The following is a 23,960-nucleotide window of genomic DNA, read 5'->3' on the forward strand; positions in this document are numbered from 1 at the left end:
ACTTTGAAGACCCCAATGCCCGGCATGATTACATCATCCTCGACATGGTGGCTGGGAGCTTAAGAGTCACACAGGATGTGTTGAAGGCTGCTGAAAAGTGTTTGAAGCGGGTAACCGGCACATCGCGAACAAAAAGATTTTCATGCAGGAGACAAATCACGTGGTGGTGGCCGCAGTCTTTCTTAAGAAGGCTGCATGATGGTGATTTCTGCAGTTATCCTAGCAATCTTCAGCAGGGATCGGCACTTATTCCCTGGATTAAGAGAATATAAGACATGGATGCGTGCCATGATCGCCCGAGCCGCTCACACATGTTCTCTTCCAATAAACCGCAACGGGAACTGCATGAACCGCAAAAAGAACTGCATCCACAAAATGAAGTTGTGTGCAAGGGATTGGGAGGGGTAGTCTCTCGCAAGCTCAACTTCTGCTGAACCAGGGCTGCTGTTCGCTTATGACTCGCAACGGATCTTCGTGGGGCTGAGAACTATGTGAACCAATAGCAGACGCTCCGCCTCTTCTGCCAAGCAACCCAGTACGGAGGCGGAGTCAAGCTTCGCACAAGACGTCAAGAGTCTTCTGGGTCGACAGTCACACCTGCGATACGGTTGCATATCCTTACTGTATCTGAACTGCTTATCGATCATTCGCCTTGGGCAACCGAGCAACCACAGCTTGAGATTCCTTGATAGAACCTGGTCCTTGCAAGTGCCGTCTTGAATGATGAGCTTCGCAGTATGAGCCCGTTGGAGTGACGGCTTGATAATCAATTGCTTGAACCATAAGCGGCAAAGCTCTTCGTGGGTCTTCTCCAAATCTCATCGCCAGCATCATCCACGTTATTTGAACACCAAGCTGTGGAGCCACAGGGTCACTCATAGCTGTCTTGGTCTTCGTATTGCCCCAACAGTCAGCTACAATCATCCGCAATGGATCAAGAGAGAACTATCGTAACAGCGGGTACTGAGTCCAGACCCATCCGATACTGGGGATCGGCACGCAGTGGGGGCCGAATTCCATTTGAAGTCAGTCTATGGGACTACAGAGGCAGGTGTTCGTGACTGGCTTTTTGGAGTCAGGGCTGGGGCCCGTTGCGAAACACCCCCGCGGCTAACCATGTGTACGGAGCGTCAGGGCTGCTCCATCGTATCTATGGGATGATATTGGAACTAGAGACAGAGTGGTCTGCCTCTTTTTCTTGGGAATGAGACGCAGAGCCCGGCTGGAAGGCACCGACACATAGGACACTACGGGAGTCACTTGCCACGAAGCCTTTGATTGGCACTCTCTGACACAATTAAGCAGTCACCCCCGGTCAAGTCCTTGCGTAGAGCTTAGCCCCGTTCAAGTACGGATGGGCCATACGTGAAGAGACTCATCTTGGCGGAACCGTGTGGCTTCTTCACCTTTATCAAAGGCTGCAAGAGTGAAGCGCGGCGTAGAAAACAATACTACCACGAGTTGTTGTCTCAGATTTGCACCGTGAGCACATAGTAAGTGGCAAAGTGACTGATCAACTTCACCGTCCAAGTTTCTGAATGGTAGATCTTGGTAGTCACCCTCACCTCCTGCCAGTAGACCTAAGGTGATGAGCAACCTTGTCTATACCGAAGCGATGATGCAGTCAGCTTATATCAATAGTGTAACATGCATGTGTGTGGGCGAAAACTCCCTCCTCACACCATCAAACCGGATCCAGAGTCGGCTTCCGACTGCGGACTCTGCACGAGACCAACCGATGAAGGGGAAGGCCGGCCTTCAGCTCATCTATAAAAGGCGGACAGATGCCCACCAAGCTGTTCAGCATCCAGCAGCCGTTCACTCCAGCTTAGGACGCCAAAGCAATCCACGAATCCACCTTTGCAGCCCCTCACTCCAGCAAACATGCACTTGACTGGTATTATTGCCTCCGTCCTCGCCGTCACGGCTGCAGCTGCGCCGAACGGCCTCGTCAAGAAGTCGGCCAATACCACTAGTACGTCGTAGCCACTTACTTGCCCACGTCCCCAAGAATCCTCATACTGACTCGCCAAGTGGTCAATGCCACCCATGAACAGCTTGCCTTCGCCATCCAACAGGCTGAGTGCGACGTATGGGGCTGCCTTGGTGTGGTTGGAGCCGCTGCTTGCATCGCTCCTAAGATCGTCGATGTCGACGTTCAGGGGGTCCTTGACTGCGTCTCTGGAAACAAGGAAAAGGTAAATAGGTTCTCTACCCCAGCTTATACGATGTCATACTAAATTGTAACAGCTTTGCGGCTGCGCTAGTTGCATCGCGCCTCTCGGAGACTTCCTTGTTAAGTACCACATTTGCGACGCTTGAGGGGCAGACATGCAGACCATTCCAGTACCTCTCGTTTTGTTGATCTTGTCGGTACCACTATCGTCACTCGTTTAACTTGATTACGGATGAGGTTCGGAAGGAAAGAACTGGGTTTGGATTCGTTCTACATTGGTCACAAAGCTGGTCTCGCAATCCTATCGTAGCAACGAATGCAGATTCTACAACCCCATGACTCTTTTCAAGTTACGTGAGCACAAACAGAACAGGGGAAAGTCGCTTCTTTCTCGAGACAACCCACTACACCAATAGACAGCCGTGGCGTGCTGGAGGAAATGGACTAGACGAGAGCGTTGACAGTCAAGCTCAAAACACTTCCGAGGACTTTGGACTCGCAGAGCACAGTGCATGCCGGATACACGCTCCATAGAGTCGGAAGCAGCGGGATGAAGTCAACGGTCCAGGGTTGGAAGAGGTGTTCATAGAGAAGCAGGTGTTGCAGAGTTGAAATACGGGGTGGTATTTGAAGGCCGCAGTCTCCAGTCACTATTATACTCATAATCATATCGAAGTCGGCCTGGGTCTTCGTCGCGATCCTGGCCATTAGACCGGCGCGGCGTGGGTGCTCCTGGACCCGTCGCGCCCGAAGAGCAGGCACCGCGCAGTTGTAGCCCCAGTCGGTGCCTGCGCCACCTTGGCGTCGCCGGCCACGCAGACCACGCGGCAAGGCTGCTCCCCAGTGTGGGCGGCTGGTGCAGGAAAGCTTCCGGGCATAGTTGGCGGCCCTGCCCGGCGACGGCGCGGCTCTGGAGGTGTGGGGGACGCGACGATCTGTCCTTGGGACGGGCCTTTTTGCTACTCGCGGCTTCATGTTGACTGCCATGGACCGGCACGCACCAGCCAGGAACATCTCATCCAGGCACTACTGCTGCGCTGAGCAGTGTCAACACCGTCACCAAGCCCGCGGAGCTATGGAATGGGCCTACGGCTGCCATTAGCTATCAAGTGCATTTCTGCCGTGGTGCTGTGCGGCGCGGTGGGACAGGCCTGCATCCTCAATTCGTGCAGCATGTCGCTCCCCTTGCCCGGCTGCTCCGTTCTGAACCGATGGTAGGACCCGCTCGTGCAGGGGCGATGCAGTGTATCCCCCAGGGCATATTCTCAACCGTCGGCATCGGTGGGCACAGGCACACGGCCACACGCTGATCGGCGGCTTCGGGCCCGCCACACGACGATCCAGACTGACGCTAGACGACGTCCTGGGCGAAGTGGAAGTCGTGCTCGCCAACGCCACCGTGACGCGCGCCTTGCCCTCACTCCACTCGGACCTCTTCTGGGCGATGCGCGGCGACGGGTATAGTATGTATCCAGGCTACCCGGATAGTCGTCTTAAGAAGCCGCAGCGGAGGTGCTGGGGGCTAATCCGCCGGGTTTGGAGAGGTTGAAGACGATGTTACTGCACATGGGGTCAAGACGGTGCGGGGGTCGAGCTCTGTTCGACGGGTATGTATGTACATGTTTTCTTGGTGGTTCAGGGATGTCCGAGTTCCTGAGTCGCGTGGTTCGTGACCATGCGTAAAAACGCGAATATGTCAGTAGGTAGTCCTTTGGTTAGTGACGTCAGAGACAGAAAAAACAATTGGTGAAGAAACACAGAGGAGCCATGATTTCGAGGGTGGTACGTTATCACTTCCCTATCTAATCCGCTACAGCACGCGTAGCTGCAGATCTTTGCCTTTGTTGCTTTCAGCTGTGAAAGCTAAGACTTACCTCTACTTGGAAAGGAACGAAGGGAGAGCTGACGTAGCCGCAATTTAGTCCAGCGCGTATATAAACATCCCGTCTGAACCACTTCTCTACGCCATCATCCGCATTCCCTTCAGAAATCTCCAACTTCTCCTTCTCCCGCTTCAACTCGTCTCTACCACAGCTGTCGCCAAGCCTGCCGAAGAGTGGGTTTCGTTTGAAATCATCAACAGCACCCCTGATACCACTATTACCGTGAAGAATGCCATAGTCACGACGTAGGTCTCTGTACTTGTCAGTCTCTGAGACGGATGCTGATACATTAGCTACTAGGGGACAATTCTACAGCAGCGGCAACCAGAGTGAAGAAGTCTCTGCCGACGACATTAGCTCAATGACCATCTCGGCTAATTCCACGGGCCATGTAAATGCTTGTGGTCTGGATGGTCAGATGGATGGCACCGAAGGCCAGTTCGACCTGTACGCAGGCAACACCAAACTCCGTACTGTTTCTTGGAATAACGGTCCTGGGGGCAAGCATAACAACGTCGAGGCCAGCCACGAGACGCAACAAGAGTTTTTCTGTGATGTCATGGAACCTGACGGGCAATGGAGTGCTCTCGGAAACGTCCAGATCGAAATTGAGAAGCGCGGGAGAAAGTAGCTCGAGAAGCGAACCGTTGTACACAGAAAGTCCCTGTTTCATGTATAATAATACAAATGCACCTTTTGCTGTTATTGTTCTTCCTTTTCGATTTTCGAGCCCTGCAATTATGGCTGACATGCAGTTCCGTGTAGCTCGGTATACCGGACCCCCGGATATTTGCGGTCAGTCGAAGGACGCATAGGCTGGCTAAAATCCCATACCTTTCAGCTAGCTCATGCAAATTACCACATCAATACGTCACGACTAATGATAGTGGGCTAGCGTCCGCCATAAGGGGATTCGCTTACCTACGTCACTATGGCTCCACGTGGCGCATCTTGCGCTGCGGTTCGATCCGTCGATCTCAAAGTAAGCGCCACGGAGAGATTTTATAGGGACTTTATGTTTACTACTATTATTCTGTACTTACCATTCACCCAATCATCAAGCTGTCTTCCGATGAAATGCTGAGCGCCATCCGCCAGCTTACGCCCGAGGGTCATCTGTCAGCAGGCGAATTCGTGGCCGGCGAGGCGGCGGCGAAATTGGCGCCGACAACGCCTTCTGGGTGGACCGCGACAGCACGCACGGCTTCGTTAGCAGCGCAGACTTCACTCCTCGGATCTAGACTGTCCAGCCTCTCGATGTCTCGGGCGGCTGGCGCCTCGAGGCCGTCATCGACCACTCCATCATCGAGTCTTCCTCGACGGCGTCACTGCCTCGGCTACCACCGTCGTTTCTCTGACGAGCCCGTTCACGAAGCTAGAGACCTTCACGACGCATTTGCCCGAGGGCGCGGCCGTGTTAATGAAGGTGTGGGGACTGGACAGCGTGCGGGAGAGATAGCGTGAAGGAAATGCAAGCCAGAAAGAGGGGAGTCACGACTGCATTTAAATGTGTGATTGGCCATACCTATAGGAACCGACCGTCCTAGGCAGTCGAAAGGGCGCTGAATACTGGTATATATGCAAAGACGTGCCACCTTCGGCACCGTCGGCTAGCAAGACGGCTCCGATGGCTCGTGCGACAGCTTTGTCGACACCCGCGCCGACCTGCCCGTGCCCGACTTCTGGGACTCGGAGATGGCCGTCGATGCGCTGCTGCCGGCACACGGCCTGGTAAGCTTGCCATGGGAGGATTAGAGCAGGGCGGCGTGGTCCGACGCCGAGGACGGGGGCGAAAGGAATCCCTTGTGGCCGGTGCTACACTTCTTGGGTGGCCGACCTTAACGAGCATCACATACAGGAACCTTAGTACCACTACAACCGACGTGTATCGAACTCAAGATATGGCGGATAGGATTCACTAACGGCATGGGGATGAGCAGCTGACAAGTAGTAGTCATAGCCCGGGCTAGGTAGATCAAAGTCCGAACAGACTAAAAAAAACTAGATAGGAGGCACAATAGATCTACCAAACGCAAGGGACGGGTTGTCACTTACGTACCAGCTTCCGCTCAAGTGCTGTACTACGTTCCGCTTGTTCCTTGGACCAAAACATGGTACCTGTTTCAAGAGACAGCGCAACCTTCACACAGGCATTATTGCCACCTTCGAAAGGTAGCACGGATGGAATGCGAGCTGAAACTGGACCAAATTGTTTCATCTCGCAGCTGAGCTTCAACTTCATCTGAGACACGCGCAACTGTTGGTTCAATGAACTGCAACCTACTTACAAATTTGTGTCAGCGAGCAGTGTGAGATGTATTGCTACCTGTATTGCATACTATGGAGGTTGCTTTTTAGTCTGCATATCCAGCGATCTTAACCTTCTCAGCTGTCAATGGCGCCAGCATGGCGCAATCTTTCAATATACACAAAGATCTTGCACGGCCGTCCTCGCCGTTGTGTTCCCTAATAGACGGTAGGCCGTCGGCAGATGGCGTTAAAGGATGAGACAGCCACACACACAGTCGACGCCACTGCTTCAAGCCTATAGCCTATCGATCAGGGCCTCAGTACGCTCTCTCCAAAGTTCATGAACGAATATAAAAAACAGCCATCCCGCCCTGTTCTTCCCAACAACACCCCATGCCAATCTCTCCACCTTTCACCATGCGCTTTCCAACCCTGCTCGTCGCCTTCCCCTTCCTCGGCCTCGCGGTCGCAGACACGCTCCAAGTCCGTGTCTGGCCCGACGGCCAAAAGACGTGCTCCGGCGCGTCTAGGCAGACCATCACCGTCGGTACCGTCGGCCACTGCTACGACACAGCCGAACAGTTCAACTCGCTGAAGACGCAAAACGTCGCGTCTAGCTTCTTCAACCGCGGCCTGCACGTCTATGTCTACCAGAACAAAGGGTGCTCCGGCAACGTCGGCGGGCCTATCGACCTTACGAATGACGATGTTTGTCGAAGGTGGGAGGGGAGGAGCTTCAAGGTTGATACGAAAGCTTAGGGAGGCGGGTTGGGCTGGGGTAGGAAGTTGGTGTGAGGGATGCGGCTATCTGTGTGGGATGGATAAAGATGGGGTGCGTGGCAAGCTGAGCGCTGCGCCGTTCTGTCGTTTCCTATGACTGTGTGCTGGCCCGGGCCTACTTTTACGCAACCCTTCACACGTGCAGAAAGCAGAACTCAAACTCTTAAAATAATCTTATTCCTATTTAATACGTGCTAAGACATATCTATCGGTAGGCATCTTTTACTAAGCTTTAAAAGTCGTTACTACGTATCCCTTACATCGAGTATAAGCCTTTATGGGGACTATTATAGCGGCAGCAGGCTGACAGTAAAGCACATGCAAAGAATGTTAATTCTTCGAGGTAATAAATTCCAAACTAATAACAGTTTTCCTAAGCCTTGTGCACGCTTGATCATTCAGCTGGCTCATCCCTTACCTGACGTATGAAGTCATTTATAGTACAAACCCCCACTTTGCCTCGCTCTTACATCGCGTGCGACATTTTCTTGCAAGGCAGCAGTGTTACTTTATAATGTTCTTACAAGGCAACAGTCGTCCTTCATTCTATCCTGGCAAGGCAACAGTGTTGCTCCATAGCGGCCCCCATAGCTGACCACTTGGAATGCAAGGTCTAACGTAGTTTGCCATCTCTGGATCAAAGAAGCGCGGTCGAAACGCCTATATAAGATAGTTTCTTTAGGATGGAAAAGGCATCATCCACTCCTCGTCAGGTACCAACATCGCTGAAATTCTCTACAAACTCACGCGTCTTCGCATCCAGGGGCGAGCACAACCCAAAAACTTTGATCATGAAGCTTTTCTCGCAATTTCTTACCCTCGCTGCAGCATTGCTAGTTACTGGTTCGTGTAGCGCTCCACATCCAGCATACAATGTTGACTTTTCGAAACAGGTGACCAATCGCAGAGCACTAGGACGAGTAGCGCAGAGTACCCAATTGCACCGAGCCCTTACCCAGCTGTATGGGATTTGTCCTCGTCGGTTCCCAGGAAAAGCCCATTGCACACCTCGTCTCTAGTGACCCCATCAAGCTTCGGTCACAGGAATCACTTGGCGACTAAGACTCCTACCCTCAAAAAAGTGGCAAGTATAGACCCCGTAGACTCGACTGTCACTATTTCACTGGACGCTCCTTCGATTCCGTGGTTTCCAACCGACGTCTCCACGGAATTATTTCTTTCACTGAGCAGATGCGACCTAGTACGAGACGGTTACAATACGTACACGACTTCTTCAGTTTCCTGGACATCATGGCTGACAAGCACGACTCGAGCTACCAATGACACGCCGGTGATCACGCTCTGCGATGGAATCCCTCGCGGCGGCCTTTTGACCGAACATGGCTGGGAAAGCTCAGAGACCACGTTTGTTGTCACCAAATCATCTTACAATTGCAATGCCACTGTGGCTCCATCATGCTCGCTCAACTCCAAAGACTGTACCAAGCTCTGGTCTCTATGGAGTCGGAAATCGAGCTGGTCTAGGACGCAGACGGCGACAGATGATGTCAACTTCCACGCAGATCCCGACTACTGGCAACCCAGCTGTGCGAGACCCGACACTTGCGCTGAGGCGTGCTTCATCTGGGGGACTGATTATGTGGACCTGTACTATTGGCCTGAGTCGTGGTCAACGGACGTAATCTGCAGCGGCTCCAACGGTACTCGCTCCGATCCCACTGAACGGCGGTCAACGGCAGTCCAAGTAACTACAACGGTCGGCACCTTCACCATGACGTCACCGACTGCGTACCTCTACTTCTCCACCATGTACGCACGCGACTCGAACGCTTCGGATGCGCAGACATGTGGACACGACATGTCCTCGGTCTGGGTACCTGTCCCCCCAGGCGAGCTTTCTAGCCTTCCACACGACCGCTTATCCGGCCAAGCCCAGTCCTTCAACTTTGCACATCTAGCCAAATCAACCGTCTCTGGTTACGAGATCCCGTTGGTTCCTAGCAGCGCGTACTGGTGGCCTAATTCGTGCTCTGGGGATAGTAATGGCTCCTGCGCGCCCGCGACGATCCGCGACGATTACAAGCCAAATCTACTATACCAGACCTCGCTGCAGAATTTGCAACCAAACTGGGGCTCTTGCAAACCAGTATGGCAGATGCGCGGATTCTGTGGCATGCGGGATCCGCCTGTCGTGCTGAAGACTGCCGACCATCTTGTCCGCCGCTCACTTACAACCACAACGAAGGCCGTTAGCTACCCAAGCACATTTCCTAACACAAGCACGATTGCTCAACCACTACAAATCGCGTCGAATCTCTTACCTACAAACAAAGGAAAGAACTGTTGCAATGCGTGATGGAGGCGGAGAGTGTTGTCTGCATTCAATAAGTGGCTTAAGGACTGAGAGGGTGGCTCACCGGCGGCGCATTTATAAGCAGGAGGGTAAGCCACAAATGACGGGCCGCAGGTGTAGCATTACTCTAGACAATCTCTACTTCTTTCTCATCTTTGGAACCCAGAAACATGAAACTGGAAAGCGGATCCCGGTAAGATCGCTCCTCGGTATAGATGCCCACTCTGCGATATTGAGTTCTCTTCGCACCAGTGGGCTGCACAACGAGGCCAACATCCCGAACAGTAACAGGTTGATCGTATGGCTTGTAGCGGATGCGTTGAATCAAGACGCACATGAGGTCGTCTGTCGGCTTGGTAACGGGAAGATCTGGCTGGAAAACACAGTTGAACCTTCCTCGTTGGACGACGTTGTTGAAGTGCTTTGCGAAGCTGTGCGTCTGTAAATTTTCACGCTTGTATGGCGCGTAATGTTTGGGACGCTCGGCTTCGGAGATTGGTCTGTCGGGCTGGAGGTCGAAGCCGCAGAGACCAAATCTGGCCTGGTATGGGGTCGCGCGGCACTTTGAAAGATGACCTCGAATTCGTACTGCCGGCGGCGTGGAATGCTGCGACACAAGCGTGTCAAGCCCAATGAACATTGTTGGCGGGGGAGACGCCGTAACCGTCGCCACATATAGCTTCTCAACATCACCAATCGGTCTTCCAGTTTTGGGCCCTGGCTCATGGATGAACGAGATGTTGGCGTTTGTGCTTGCCCATGACCAGCTGGGGATTCCAGTCAAAGAGACAGCGACCCAGTTGCGGTTCTCAGTCGGCTCTTCTTTCCAGTCCTTCTGCTCTGGTTGCTGTGGTTCGACCTCCCAAAGCAGGTCATCCAGAATAAATGGGAGCCAGAGCCCGAATGACGCTTCAATGGCCAGTTTCTGCTGAGCTATGGACGCGAGTCCGGCGATTGCTGCGAGCTTGTCTTGAGCAAAGCTGAGATTGGTCCGGGAGTAGGCTTCGATCACGCTGACCCACAAGCGTTGAAACTGCTTTATCGCATCCGCCGAGTGCGGTTTCGTCTCCAGTGAGCGAATCCTGATATAGTTATGCTTGACCGGGGTGTAGTTGAGCCAAGGCGGGAAGTGTGGCTTCTGAAAATCGGGTTCATAAGCGCAAATGACGCCTTTTCTGCACTCCCAGTGGATCTCATCCTTGCCAAAAAACAAGGTGCGAGGAGACAGCATGCGCTCCTGATAGACCCAGCCACGGGAATCCAGCGGGCAATAGCCCGGGATGTTGTCAAAAGCCGTGCAGGACACCCGCGCCTTGAGCAATACAGTGTACTTGAGCAATACAGTGTACTTGCTGTCCTGTGAAACGAGGCAGTCGCTCCGCTGTAATGGCGAAACACTGCGGAAACAGCCTCCTTCACTGTTGTTGGAGAACGCGGCTGCCACGGTAAATGCCGAATCAGCGTAGACAGCCTCCATCCGCGGTGCTTCGGTGCTGAAATCACCATCAGCGCCCTGAATGATGCAAAGCGCGTCGATCCAGAGGTACCGCACGGCGAGATTCCGGCATACAGTCACGGCATCCTTCATCGTTTGAGGAAGCGTGCTCCATGGAATGCGAACACGGAAATCGTTGATGTTCGTTGTTCGCAGCGTGACGGGGTTGACTCCACCCCAGCAGTAGCTCAGCGTGACGTACTGGCTGGTACCAGTATCGGTTCCATTGACCAATTTGATGTCCGCTGACTTCCTGAACGCGTCGAGATCTAAGAGGCGAGTTGGTCTTCCGCTCTTGTTACTCTGGGCCATTTTGCAATCGTCATGGCCTGATTGGCACGTCTGCAACCATTTCTTGATTGTTGCGTATGCCGGGCGGGCTCCAGTCATCAGTGCCATTGCAAGCTCGTTCTCCTCCTGGTAGACATCTTTCTTCTCGATGATGCTTGCGCATCTCAGCTTGCTTGATGTCGCAGTCCTCTGGTGGCGGTGCAACGAAATGGGGTATGTGTCCCAAGCGGACTTGCCCAACGTTAAATCGAGTTGCATGCACTCGGGACTCCGCTCTTCCTGACCCTGCCTCACAACTGCGCGCAACGGCTGAGGGTCGTTTTTCCAATCTTCTCGCGTTCGGTCCGATATGTTGTCGACGAACATGGAGCAAAGGTGGCAGCCTTTGCGCGCCGACTCGGAAAGAGCATTGATGTCTGGCCAATGCTTGCACTCGAACCGGGACGAGTCGTCGAAAATCGTCTGAGCTTTTTGAAGAAGCTCATTGCAGCGCTGACAGAACTGATTTGGCTTTGCCGATCGGCCTCCGCGAGTAGCCATTCTGTAATGAAACGGGGCGTGCTTGGGCAAGAAAATAATGTGATGTGTTGAATTGGGACAAAGACTCAAGATATTCAAGATATTGCAGACAGCTTCTCAACGAGGAGAGCTTCTGTCAGAGCTTTGCATTATATCTTCGAAGCCCTAAGCGCCGGCTGGGAAAATGTTTGCCGGTGGCTGCGGCACAGCAGAACACAGCCCCTCGCTCGGCCCACTCAACTCTCAAGCGGCTACGATTCGGACCGTGACGGCCATTCCGAGCCTATTGATTTTCGAGGCTGGCGGTAAGGTAAGCGCCCGGCTATCACAATCAACGAGGAGAGTATCTGATTGATCGCCAATATGCCTGGTCATCAGCAGGAATGCATCCTGAGACCTCCACGGAACCATCTTCAGCCATCTGCATCGATGCCCTGCAAATGACCAAGCTCATTGCGGCAGTTCACTAACATATGGGAGTACGGACCAACAGCCGACTAAAGTTGCTACGACGTGTGCTTGCGTCTTGTTCAAGAGAGGGAAAAGCAGGGTTCTGACGAACCAACATTGCGGCACAGCTGCAAGCCTAAGATCTGCACAAAGCTCCGAATCTGACTTCGATCGGCTCCATCGAGGAAGCCATACTGTGAGACTTTTCGAAGCTCATGACTCGTGAGACTACGGACCACTGGTCAACCAACATGAAAGGCAAATCTCAACATTATCCCATCTTCGCACCTCGTCAAGCGCCTCTAGTCTGATTGTCGACCCAGAAATATTTCACGCGGCATCCGAGCCTCTGCCCCGTAATACTGCTCAAGTGCCGTAGCCGCGGGCATCACCTGTGTGGAGTCTGTGCCAATCCTGGCATCGACCTCATGCTGGACCCTTCCCTGCGTATGATCGAAGACACATCCGACATAACTGCTTTCGATCCATACATCCATGACTGCTCCATATTTCTCGATTGTCCCAACATCTGCTACAAGAACCAAAATGGCAGGGACAGTGAAGGTGTTCTTCAGGTACCGGTGCAGCAATAGGCAGTGGTCCCACCACTGAAATGCATCGCGGATCCGCAGCTCGACCGACGGGTGATGGCTGTGTAGCCGCAGCCACTCCGTGTCCTCCACGGTGAGCGTGCGATACCACCAGGATCCGCAGACCTGGCCACTTGGGGTCAAGCTCAGGAGCTCCTCGTCACGGTCCGCTATCAAGGCCAACTCGCTGTGAAGAAAGTTTGACGGGCACCACGAAAATCCACCGGCTTCGGCCAGCGTCACATGGCCGTGAAGTAGAAAAGACCGGGGAATTTCGACATAGCTCTTGACAACCTTAAGCGTCGTCTCCTTCTGTGAATCACTGTAGTCCATATCCTCAGCGCGGGCGAGTAGTCCGGCTATAGCGAGGCGGTCTCGTGGCCAGGATGTAGCGCGCGTGTTGAGAATTTTGAGTAGATCAGCTAGCGTTGGTTTCTGTCCGCGTAGCCGCCAGAGGAGTGCCGACGCGACGTAGTGCCCGCGGCTGGAGAAGCCGGTTGTGTGGGCGAGCACGTCATGATCGAGGTCTTTGATCACCTGCTTGTTATGATCGTGTGGGTCGCGGAAGAGGACCTTGACCGATGTTGATATGGAGAGCTCGAGCGCAGTCCAGCCGCGGGTAAACCAGGGCGAAAGAACGATTGCCAAGGCGGGGCTGCCATCATCGGACCAGTCCATCTGAAGCAGATACTCGTCGTGGATGACTGTGTGTTGTGCGTTGGCGTAATATGAATTCATTCTGCCAATAGCTCTTCTCCGGGCCTCACGATCGGATGGAATGCAGATAGTGTCCCACCAGATGCCATTGCAGTCCAATTCTTCGGCAAGGTGAATGAAGTAGGAAAGCAAACACCTGTTGACTTTACCGACCTGTTGCACGCCAACTCCAGTGCCATCGGACCACACGTGGGAGATGGCGATGTATTTCTCGGGGGATGGCGAAAGCGAGATCTGTTTCACTTCCTGTTCCGCTGCGGTTGAAGCTGCCTTTGCTGACTTTCCGGTGCGAGATGCCTCGATCCTCCATGCCGTTGACATGTCATTCATGGCTGCATTGTTGAGCTCATGAAGAGGGAACGGCACTAGCTGGCAACGTTCGCTTTCTGTACACTTGTGTAGCTGCTTCTTGAGTGTAGTGTTCTCGTCGGCAAGCTGGCAATAGTCGCTCGTGCACTGACTGTGGCCTTCCTGGGAGAATTGCGCCGGGACTGGGCTCCTCTCAACCACCTCAATGAGGGCTGGGAACTCTTCTTCTCCTCTTTCAGCGCTGGGTGCGAGGCTCCACAGGCGCTTTTGACACACGCTCAGCTGTCTCGCCTTTTGCACCGCTGCCTTTACGGCCGGCACGGTAACTCTCTTTGGGATCCGAGAGTCCACCCAGCCGCCGTAGCCGGAGTTGACGTACGGATCTTCCTTGGAACGGAAATATCTTCTGCCTTCAATGTGAACGCCCCAGAAGTAGATGACTTCGCATGTCTGAAATAGAATGTCCGAGTCGCCCGTAAAACTTCTCCGACACTTTTCCTCAACAAGATGCTGGAAGGACGAAGCTGAAAAGTTGGCGAGCCATTGGAAACCAGCTTTCTCCGCACCAAACGGGCAAGATGCTGCAACGAGAACCCAGTCACGGAAGCTGGGCCACCGGTCGCACTTGGGAATGACGCGGTCGAGGCGTTTCCACTCTTCCGTGCAAAACCTCCACTTGCAAGGTCTGAGACGGGCCAGCTTGCACTTGTGTTGCACAAGCTCCGGAAGGTCTGTGGTTCCGTCACGGAGATGGAAGGATTCGGCAGCGATCCATGCGGCATTTCCGGGATGCTCGGTGATCACGTTCTCCTGACTGTCGGTCGTGTCAGTCTTTTCTGTGGATAGCATGTCGGCTTCTGTAGATTTGAAGAATCCAGATCATACAGTCTCATCACATACAATCTTGGTGTTCTCTTTTGATAAGGCTCGAGGCCAAAGGCGTACATGTGAATGTTTGAGCACAGCTGCGGTCGATCTTCTGAATGTGTGGGCTCAGCTTCGAACAATAACGAATCGTCCGCACGAAATTCTGGGACATCGCCAGGCTGAGCCGGTGGGCTTGGTTTCTGCAGCCGGGCCCGTGCGACGATCCCTGCATTGTAAGTTTCCAGAGCACCCTTTTCCTCCGTCGTGAGGACTTCAGTATTGTTCAAGAGATCTGCATTGATCTCAGGTGCAGCCGTGCAAGGCTTTGAACGCTCCAGCAATCGGTTGTCCATCTCTGTTGCTTCTCCCGGCGAAGAGTTGAGGGTAGGGCTGATGAAAGGAAAGCCCCGCAGCTCGATTCAAGTAATCGAAGGCTGACTCATTCATTTAAGCGAGACCTGTCATGTCGTGGCCGCAGAGCCGGAGAGTATGGTGGGAACACTCGCCCGCTTATATTTGATTATTCCTCGTGCAAGAAAAGCAGAAACCTCCATCGTAGCCTTTAGCTCTCCACTCTGATTCTATTGTGGCTCTGGTGGACGCCAATACTGTTCGTCCAATCCAGGGATTCCAGTTGATCATGGAAGAACATAGCCGCCGTCGATCAAGACATCACTCCCCGTCATATACGAGGAAGCATCACTGGCCAAGTACAGATACAATCCCTTGATCTCCTTGGTGTGTCCCTGTCTTCCAAGCGGCGTCATGCGGTACGCCTCATTGACGACACTCGGAGCTGCACCCATTTTCGTGTCGAAGAATCCCGGGGAAACGATATTGACCCTGGCGAAGTCCTTCCATTCATGGGCCAAGGACTTTCCAAACTGGGTGACGAATGCCTTTGTGCCGTTGTACACGGGTTGGTCTACTGGCACATTGACGATGCGGGCGCTCATGCTGGAGGTGATGATGAGGTTCCCTTTTCCCTGGCGCTTGAAGACCTCGCCAACATATTTGGCGCAATACACCACGCCGTTGACTGGAAGAACATGTCAGTGGATATTGACGGAAGAGGACTGCAATGTACATACCGTTGACGGACATCTGTTTGTCGTACTCATCGAGAGTCTGCTCTAGAATGGGTTTCGAGATGGCCATTCCTAAAATCATTTCGAGTCGGCATGTCGGGTTCTGGTGAAGGGAGAGCTACTGTATTGCTGAGATCGTGACTGACCGGCGTTGGCGACAAAGACATCTATTTGTCCAAAGTCCTTGACAACTTGGGCGATGGCCTGTTGCACTTTCTCCGGGTCGGAAACTGGACACAAGGCGTCAGAAAGGTGAGGCTTGAGAGCAATTGCTCGAACGGCATACCCTCCACCTTGTAAGCTCGTGTCTTCACACCGTGGGTTTGAGCCAGCGCCTCCGCATTTGCAATTGCTGCGTTGTTGCTTGAATACGCCAAAGGATTAGTGAAGACCAAAAACCACCATTACGGCCAAACACGTACGAATTGTACCACAGCGCAACGTTTCCGTGAGCCTCGGCCATGGCCGTTGCTACAGCAAGACCGATGCCATCCGCAGCCCCGTTGACGACAATGACCTTGCCACGCAGCTGAAGCTGCTCCAAGACATTGCTGGGCGTATCTGGGAAAGGGCGAGGGAACCCCTCTCGTACCCTTCCGGCCTCTTCCAAGGACATGGACATTTTGGAGTTTGCCTGTATCAAGCGTTGGGGCGAAGGGGGAGAGATGGACAACAAAAGATACGGAGTGTAGTCTAGCAAAACGAAGGCTAGCTCTCGCGTCGAGTGCAAATTGGATTATTATATGAGTGGCGCAAACAAATGCGGAGTGGGACAGACAGAAGACGATGACAACATCAGTCGGTCCACAAAAGCCCGGTCTCCACTCAAGCCGTCCGAGGCAGGACGCTCATTGGTTGATCGGCCCACAGATGTCCGGCGATAAGAAAAGCGAGCCGCCACTCGGGCTGTTGCAGTCCGACGCCCAGCTTACATAGGTATATACCTTGATGTCTTTGCTCTGTCCAGGAATGAGCTGCGGCTACCCTGTTTTCATAAGTGCAGCCTGCACCACCTGCTGCATCCGATGCTGATCAGGGGCCGCCGTCCTTTACGCGCCTCATCGGGCCGGAACCGAGGCCGGGCATCGTCACCATTGACCCAACTGCATTTGGCCTGATCGCGTAAGGCAAAAATCAATTTTACTGCCATGAGTTCTACGAGGAAAATGGGTGAGTCCCCTGTGAACGGATAAGACGTATATCACACCTCTAAATATTCCATGGACGCAAACTCATCGGAGAAATGACGTCCACTTGGTAGCCTCTCACACCCTGCCCCACACCTCCTTCAAGAAGCCACGCAGGATCTGCTGAACCCTCTCGTCCGCATCCGGCATGACCTGCGTAGCAAACAGAGCCGCGACCCCGTCGCCGCCCTTCGCCTCTCTGTTCAAAAACCACAGCAAATTTCCCGAGCCCGCCCAAGAAATCGTGTTCCTGACCCTCCCCAGCTCGGCATGGTCACTGCACAGTAGCATCCCCGCAAGCCCCATGTTGATCTCCACCCTCTCATCGACAAGCCCGCCGACCATGAGTCCAAAGGACGGCGCCTTCTCTTCGACGGCTCGGAACGCCGCACTCCCCGGCCGGAGCTGGGGAGCGAACAGCATGTCGACGGTATCTTTCCTGAGCACCTTCGGCCGAGGCTGGAGGAGATCGTGCAGGACCGCCGTGTAGTCTCTGACGGTGGAGTACACGCCGCGGCCGCCCATGCAGTCGACGGGGGGGTCGGCGTGCCAGGGCTCGGCGGGGACGAAGTTCTCGCGGGGGAAGTCGGGGCTGCGTTGGGCGGTTTGTACGAGGCGGGCGCGCAGGTCCGGGCGGCGCGCGAGGAGGAAGGTGGAGGATTTCATCTCCAAGGGGGCGAAGATGTTGGCGACGAAGTAGTCTTCGAGGACGCCGTGGGTTGGCGAAGCTTCCTTCTGCTGCTGCTGCTTGAGGGTCAATCGCTCGACCAGCTTGCCGGTCCAGTCGGTGCCTCCGCCGTATGCCCAGCCTTCGCCCGGTTCGAACAGAAGTGGTAGTGAGAAGCTCTTGACGACGTCGGCTGTGTAGTAGAGCGGTTCCTCACCGCGGCTCTTGCGCCACCGGGCGTGGATCGGGAATGCTCTGTCGCTCCCCACGCCCGCTGTGTGGGTGAGCAGCTGGCGTAGGGTTATGGCTACCTTTCTCTCGCGGTAGGAGAACTGGCCCTCCTCTGGTCCTTCGGATATGATGGGCTGAGAGCAGAGCTCCGGCAGATGCTGGTCCAGCGGCTCGTCGAGGGTGATGAGGCCACGCTCGACGCACTGCAAGGCCGCAATCGAGGTGAGTAGCTTTGTGCAGGACGCGATGAGGAAGACGCTGTCGAGAGTGACTGGGTCTGAAGCACCCTCGAACGAGGCCACGCCGGATGCTTTGGCGAAGATGGTGTTCCCTGAGCGAAGCGTGAGTCTCCAGCACCGACGACATGAAGTGGAATGTTGTGCTGACCTTTGCCATCAATGGCCTGCATTGCAGCCCCATGCAAGGCACGTGTATCTTTTCCGCCATTGCCCAGGCTAGTGGCATCTTCAAGAACACGTTCAAAATCTCCCATCTTGTCCGGTAAGTGATGCGAAGCGTTTCGTCAGAAATGTCAGGCCAAAGTTCACGATACTGTCAAGCAATGGATTATGTACACCTGAAAACATTCGATTTATAACCACCACCGTCCGTCCGGACTTATATCTCAATGAAGTAACTGCGGTCACTGAGTCACCGCATGACGTGAGATTTGATTTGCAAGCAGCCAACGGATAAAAGTGGGATAAGCATCCACTCGTCGGTGAAACCTGGGGCCGGTTGGGGGCTCGCCGGGTAGAATATGGGTGGGGCGGTGATGCGTGGTGAAGTCACTTGTCGTCCACGGTCCAACACTTTCAGCTCGCGATAGTCATGCCCAAACAGCTCGTTGATGACTTGGTAAAACAGGCGCCAAAGCTTCAGCTAAGTATGCCAACTTTTTCCGTCCCCAAGAAAAGGCCCTCGTGGCTCCGAAACTCTTCTCAAACTGTAACTTTTAGTCCCAGCTCCAATGATTCAATCTTTTGTTAGCCCTGGTAGTTTTGACCCAATCTCATGTATCATCGGTGTCCCCAGTCTCGGGCACAAGAAACATCAATCCGGTGGCTACAATATTCGCACCGATAGAGAGGACTGCCTTTAGATTAGCAACACATTCCAGACCCATAAAGTCAGAACAACTCACGCGGAATGGACTTGAAGGCGGAGAGGTATTCTCGTCGCACCACAGCTCTCGTGCTCTCTGGAAGCCACTGGTAGAACCTTGAATCCTTAATGATGTCCTCAATCATCTATGCATCGGCGCGATATCGTCTGTCAGCATTCTTTGCCCATCGCGAACCTTCCCCCTCCAGTTCATAGAGTACGTGGACTTACCGCATCCCTATCTAAGTTTTCCTCCTGCGGCAACGCCGCGCGGAGACCGCGTCGAAACAAGTTCCTCAGCAGCTTCGTTGACAAGTTGGTGCCGAGGATACTGCCGAGTTGCTGGGAAAGATAGTACGCCGTGATGCCCTCGGCTGCGTAGCGTTTTGGTGTGAACATGGACATGCCGACAAACTGGGCCGATAGGGTCCAGCCGAAGCAAACGCCGACGATGAAGATGTATGAAAGCTCCAGGGGACTCTGCAGACCGTCACTCCAGCGGATGGCAATGACGGAGTAGCTGGCAATGGCCACGAGAGTGCAGATTAAGCTGGGGAGTCTGTAGCGATAGAACCTGCAGGGGGGCAGTTGGAGCAAAAGTCCAAAGAATTAGAGTGCTGGAGTCTCCAATGGGGCCTTGCTGAGGGTAACGCTACCTTGTGAAAACGATACCAGAGGCCAAACCTCCACTGGCAGCTCCGACACTGGAAGGCACCATGTACAATGCTGCCATTGTGTTGCTGGCGCCTAGTGTGTAGATGTAGAATGGAGTCAGGTTTGTTATAGTCTGTCTCGGCGTCAGTCGGAGTTGGGGAGCGTGTGAACGGTCATCTTTTTACCGCAAGCCTTCCCAGGAATACAAAAATTTGGATGGTGCAGAAGCCACCACCGCTCGTTGGCATCAGCAGCGACAGGGGAGTGAGGGGGTTCGTTGCCCAGAACTTTTCGACGAGTACGAAGGTGATGGAAAAGGAGACGAATATCGCAGCTAAGCCGATCATAGCTGGATGCGTCCAGGCCAACCGATCACCGCCCAGGTCTATGAAGATAACGAAGGCCGACACAGCAACGATGAAGGTGAGGACTCCTGCAAAATCTATCTGGCGAATGGCTTCGAAACCCGATTTACGCTCTTGGCCAGGCCTCTCGGATTGGGCCAAGTCGGACGGTAAGCTGAATGCAATGAGAAGAGCGCAGACAATGCTGACTGGACACTGCGAGAGGAAAGACCTGCGCAAACCGGTCAGCTTCAAGAGATGGAGACGATTGGGCTGCCTACCATCGCCAACCGATGAGGTCGGACAACCAGGCTCCCAGTGCAGGTCCACCACTTCGGCCGACCGTCGTAATGACGGTCACGAAGCTCCGGAAAAGGGCTATCTGGCGTCGATGAGCAACATCTGGCCAGCAAAAGTCAGCTCCAAAGTGACGCCGGGGTGGCTGTCAAACTTGCCGGTAATGATGACGGAGACCAGTCCGATGAGTCCAGCGCCCCCAAGGCCGGTAACAAGTCTACCAGCGATGGCATACCAGAGCGATCCGGCAAGCCCACTTCACTGTGTCGTCAGCAGACTGATCAGTTGGTGATGTGATGAGACGTACACCCATAAGTTGCCAATAATGAAGAGGGCGTAGCAGAATAGTAGCGGACGCTTACGGCCATAAATTTGAGCCAACTTTCCGCACTAGTGTCGTGTGTTAGTCCAGTGACACAGAGAGCTGATTGAGCTTACGATTGGAAGGGCAATCGAGTAGCCCAGATTGTAGCTGATTAGCAGCCATGGTGCCTCCTGTAGCTGACGCAAGTCAGAGCCAACGATGGTATACATGGTGATCATGAGCGACTCGTCGGCAGAAGCGATGAGGGCTCCTGTGATGTTCTGTCAGCGCAGCTTGTCTCGCTGGATTGCGAGTGACACCTTACCCAGAAGTGTTGCAATGACACATAGAATGCCTCTGCTGTTTGAGAATATCGACTGCCTTGTCTCATTGCTCCCCGAATGTAACAAGCTTTCCGTTTCCCTATTAGACATATTCGGATCGCTGCAAGGCAGATGGCCAATGAGTTGCAGTCGTAGTTGTTGTTTCTTCGGGCGAGTCTGCTTCCTTGGATTTGCGTGTAGGTTTTGAATCCGTTGCAAATGGCTCGCAATTAATACCACGACATTACGACATAGAAACGTCTCATTGATTGTTTACAAAATACTAGCGGTCTGTTTTGCAGCCACTACGCTCAAACACCGTCGCATCAGGAAGACACGGCTCGACCGTGATGCTACCAGTGTCACGTATACAGCAGCATGCTAAGCCCGAACAAGCAGTAGCGGATGGGGTGTCACACGATGGCGCCATGGCCGCATTTGCCAGATTTGCTCAGCGCCTGCATCTGACATGGCACACGGGCAACAAGAAAAGACTCTGTGAGAGCCTGGACCCACAGAATGACATGCGAATTCCCACCCGTGTCCAGAGGCCAATGCTTTCATGCAATTCTCAATCGACGAGGTCCGAAGCCATGCTGTTTGGAGTCGAGCTATCCCAGATGACGGCATGGCCTAGAGAATGGAAAGCGAGGGTGGCTGATATTGAACGCCTGAGCTGCCCCGCAGTTACGGAGGCCGCGCAAGGGCCTCCCCGGTAAGCGTTTTCCAAGAAATGTGGCGGCTGCAGCCGCATGCACAGGATCATGCATTGTGATCTGTCGATGGAGGCGGGGTAGCTGCCGGGTGAGGTGCGTCGAAGCGCTTGACGGCTGATCGGGACACGGGCGGCTGGGCCCCACGCGGTACGGTCATTAAAGCCGGGCGTCTACTGGACACCCCTTTGAGATCCATTGCCCTTTTGTGCGTTCACTCGCTGCCATCAACCACCGCCAGCTGTCATCCGTCCAGAAACCCGTCATGTCTTCCATTCTCAAGGCCAAGCAGAACGGAGCCGCCACCATCCACGAGCTTGAGGTCGTGGATTATGGTCGCCTCCGGAGTCGCGACGCTGCAGAGATGGAGAAGCTTCTATCCAACGCCCGCGCCCCGGGTGCCTTCTACCTCGATCTACAAGACCAGGGGCGCGGCTCGTCAATTCTCCAGGAGAAAGACTCGGTGTACCAGCTTGCCGAGCGATACTTTGACCAGCTCCCCGCGTGGAAGGTCCAAGACGCGCGGGAGGACCAAAAGCCTTCGCAGGATCGAGGGTAAGAACGGCTCGAACGTGGGGGCAAGACAAGTCTGACACCACGGCAGGTACAAGCAGTGCGATGGTGATGAGTCCTACGAGGTGATTCGGCGCCACGTTTGTGCAGAGAGTCATGGATGCTGACCCTAACCCTTCTGCAGATATCTCGCGACGAACGGCTCAGCGGCCAGGTGGTCCTGCCCGCCGCGTTCCGTGAAAAAGAAGCCATGCTCGACACCTTCTCGGAAGGCTGCCACGAAGCATGCCTGACGATGCTGTCGTGCCTCTCAGAGTCTCTCGGCAACGGCCAAGGCTTCCAGGAGCATCATCGATCGGGCCAGGCCAGCGACTCGGGCCTGAAGCTCATCTACGAGCCATGGCGGCACCGTGCAGCCGATGTCGTCGACAACACGCATACGGACAGCGGCACGCTGACGTTCTTATTCTACGAGGAGCTGGGGGTGGAGGCGGAGATGAAGGGAGGGGGATCCGACGACGCCTGGGCCTTCATCCCGGCCAAGGAAGGCTGCGCCATCATCAACGTGGCTGATTCTCTGGAGCGCATGTCGGGCGGGGCTCTGCACTCGCTGCTGCACCGAGTGACGCAGCCGGCTGATGGGTTCAAGAAACGGTACTACATCTCGTACTTCCTACGCCCAGAGCAGGCCTAGAAGGACGCCCAGGCCGCTTGAGACGGCTCTCCAATTGCTCACACATGCACCGTGTAAGACGTGGGATGAAGCGGTGAGAGATGGCTATTCATCAGAATACACGATACGTACGGCGCAGACGCTCAAATGAGAAGTGGAGAACCGAAAGGGTGAATGCGTGCGTGATCATGAGTTAGGAGGCCCCGCTCTTCGAGGGCTCGGCGGCAGAGGCAGCCTCGGTGGCAAACTCCATCGCATTGAGATTCTCGTTCTTGACAAAGTCGGCGATGTGGGCCGGGGTCTCCTTGACTCTGTTGTACGGGCTGGGGACGGGCTCGCCAAACGTCTCCCACACGGGGATGATGCCGGTCCAGACGTCGTCGACGACGTCGTCGCGCCTCAGGTCCTTCTTCTCGTCGCTCGGGACGTGGCCCTTGACCTTTGCGCTAGCCCGCTCGATACGAACCTTCATGATGCGAGTCGACTGCATCTCGCCGGCGTCGGGTGGCACCCTCGTGTGGGCCCACCGGTCGGGGACGACGGCGTTGGTGATGAGCTGCATGGCCCAGATCTTCTCGTCGGGGTCCTCGACGACGGCGGCGTCGCCCTGGATCATGGCGGAGCGGTAGTTGTAGCTGTGGTTGAAGGGGGTCAGGGCCATGGTGAAGCCGTCGACCTTGGTGGCCTCGATGCACACGGGCAGCCCGTCGCCGCCCAGCCTCATCAGCCGGCTCGAGACGTAGCCGTGCAGGTAGCAGGCGGGGGCCACGTCGTCGCCGGCGTCGGGGGGATAGACGGCAATCTGGGCGATCATGGGCAGCACGACGGGATACGGATCGTCGGGCGACGGCTGGAAGCCGACATGGCAGACGCTCGATGTGTTGACAATGTTGTGGATCGTCTCGGCGTCGTACGTGCCTGGTGTGCGGGGTTAGGGGTAGACGCGCGCTGCGGTGCGAGGGCGGGTTGGCTGCTCGCTCACCTCGGTGCTTCCGGCGGTTGAAGGTGGTGGCTGGCGTTTGTCGGTAGGAGGCCTCGTGCTGCATCGTGGCTGCACGTCGCTCGGGGAGGGAAAAAGTGGAGGCGCGTCTCGGCGGGCACCACTGCGCGTTTAAATGCAAGCCCGTCATACTCTGTGCAACCCCACGCTTTGCGCCGGCTGAGCCGCCCGCAGTGATGGATTCTCGCAGTGCATATGCACCCTCGGCGCGGGCCGGACTC

At 54.6% G+C, this 23,960-nt stretch overlaps 11 protein-coding genes across 11 annotated transcripts; 5 read left to right on the forward strand and 6 right to left on the reverse strand.

The window, feature by feature from the left end:
• Positions 1-1,884: 1,884 nt before the first annotated feature.
• BKCO1_610009 (uncharacterized protein) lies at positions 1,885-2,322 on the forward strand (the record flags this gene model as incomplete). Its single annotated transcript, XM_020278043.1, has 3 exons — positions 1,885-1,975; positions 2,035-2,198; positions 2,251-2,322. The coding sequence occupies 3 exons, from the start codon at positions 1,885-1,887 to the stop codon at positions 2,320-2,322; spliced, it is 327 nt and encodes a 108-aa protein (XP_020126666.1).
• Positions 2,323-3,943: 1,621 nt separating this feature from the next.
• BKCO1_6100010 (hemolysin) lies at positions 3,944-4,690 on the forward strand (the record flags this gene model as incomplete). Its single annotated transcript, XM_020277975.1, has 3 exons — positions 3,944-3,958; positions 4,099-4,304; positions 4,360-4,690. The coding sequence occupies 3 exons, from the start codon at positions 3,944-3,946 to the stop codon at positions 4,688-4,690; spliced, it is 552 nt and encodes a 183-aa protein (XP_020126635.1).
• Positions 4,691-6,726: 2,036 nt separating this feature from the next.
• Positions 6,727-7,068, forward strand: BKCO1_6100011 (uncharacterized protein; the record flags this gene model as incomplete). The annotated part of the gene is made up of 1 exon (XM_020277976.1): positions 6,727-7,068. The coding sequence occupies one exon, from the start codon at positions 6,727-6,729 to the stop codon at positions 7,066-7,068; it is 342 nt and encodes a 113-aa protein (XP_020126634.1).
• An 812-nt stretch (positions 7,069-7,880) lies between these two features.
• BKCO1_6100012 (transcription factor c6) lies at positions 7,881-9,406 on the forward strand (the record flags this gene model as incomplete). Its single annotated transcript, XM_020277977.1, has 2 exons — positions 7,881-7,932; positions 7,983-9,406. The coding sequence occupies 2 exons, from the start codon at positions 7,881-7,883 to the stop codon at positions 9,404-9,406; spliced, it is 1,476 nt and encodes a 491-aa protein (XP_020126686.1).
• Positions 9,407-9,530: 124 nt separating this feature from the next.
• On the reverse strand, positions 9,531-11,729 carry BKCO1_6100013 (uncharacterized protein; the record flags this gene model as incomplete). The annotated part of the gene is made up of 1 exon (XM_020277978.1): positions 9,531-11,729. One exon carries the CDS (start codon positions 11,727-11,729, stop codon positions 9,531-9,533), a length of 2,199 nt encoding a protein of 732 aa, XP_020126685.1.
• Positions 11,730-12,460: 731 nt separating this feature from the next.
• BKCO1_6100014 (ankyrin repeat-containing) lies at positions 12,461-14,994 on the reverse strand (the record flags this gene model as incomplete). Its single annotated transcript, XM_020277979.1, has 2 exons — positions 12,461-14,588; positions 14,675-14,994. 2 exons carry the CDS (start codon positions 14,992-14,994, stop codon positions 12,461-12,463), a joined length of 2,448 nt encoding a protein of 815 aa, XP_020126688.1.
• A 285-nt stretch (positions 14,995-15,279) lies between these two features.
• Positions 15,280-16,351, reverse strand: BKCO1_6100015 (l-xylulose reductase; the record flags this gene model as incomplete). Its single annotated transcript, XM_020277980.1, has 5 exons — positions 15,280-15,680; positions 15,733-15,801; positions 15,876-15,959; positions 16,016-16,092; positions 16,152-16,351. 5 exons carry the CDS (start codon positions 16,349-16,351, stop codon positions 15,280-15,282), a joined length of 831 nt encoding a protein of 276 aa, XP_020126687.1.
• A 643-nt stretch (positions 16,352-16,994) lies between these two features.
• On the reverse strand, positions 16,995-18,307 carry BKCO1_6100016 (beta-lactamase family protein; the record flags this gene model as incomplete). The annotated part of the gene is made up of 2 exons (XM_020277981.1): positions 16,995-18,145; positions 18,202-18,307. The coding sequence occupies 2 exons, from the start codon at positions 18,305-18,307 to the stop codon at positions 16,995-16,997; spliced, it is 1,257 nt and encodes a 418-aa protein (XP_020126690.1).
• Positions 18,308-18,826: 519 nt separating this feature from the next.
• Positions 18,827-20,951, reverse strand: BKCO1_6100017 (mfs transporter; the record flags this gene model as incomplete). Its single annotated transcript, XM_020277982.1, has 10 exons — positions 18,827-18,906; positions 18,959-19,064; positions 19,150-19,492; positions 19,575-19,705; positions 19,758-20,148; positions 20,198-20,298; positions 20,349-20,469; positions 20,521-20,603; positions 20,652-20,788; positions 20,843-20,951. The coding sequence occupies 10 exons, from the start codon at positions 20,949-20,951 to the stop codon at positions 18,827-18,829; spliced, it is 1,602 nt and encodes a 533-aa protein (XP_020126689.1).
• Positions 20,952-21,818: 867 nt separating this feature from the next.
• BKCO1_6100018 (2og-fe oxygenase family) lies at positions 21,819-22,760 on the forward strand (the record flags this gene model as incomplete). The annotated part of the gene is made up of 3 exons (XM_020277983.1): positions 21,819-22,108; positions 22,158-22,191; positions 22,251-22,760. The coding sequence occupies 3 exons, from the start codon at positions 21,819-21,821 to the stop codon at positions 22,758-22,760; spliced, it is 834 nt and encodes a 277-aa protein (XP_020126633.1).
• Positions 22,761-22,932: 172 nt separating this feature from the next.
• BKCO1_6100019 (flavin-nucleotide-binding protein) lies at positions 22,933-23,785 on the reverse strand (the record flags this gene model as incomplete). The annotated part of the gene is made up of 2 exons (XM_020277984.1): positions 22,933-23,657; positions 23,722-23,785. 2 exons carry the CDS (start codon positions 23,783-23,785, stop codon positions 22,933-22,935), a joined length of 789 nt encoding a protein of 262 aa, XP_020126632.1.
• Positions 23,786-23,960: the final 175 nt, after the last annotated feature.

This window comes from Diplodia corticola (genome assembly GCF_001883845.1).
Source record: "Diplodia corticola strain CBS 112549 chromosome Unknown scaffold61, whole genome shotgun sequence".
NCBI classification, from domain to species: Eukaryota; Fungi; Ascomycota; class Dothideomycetes; order Botryosphaeriales; family Botryosphaeriaceae; genus Diplodia; species Diplodia corticola.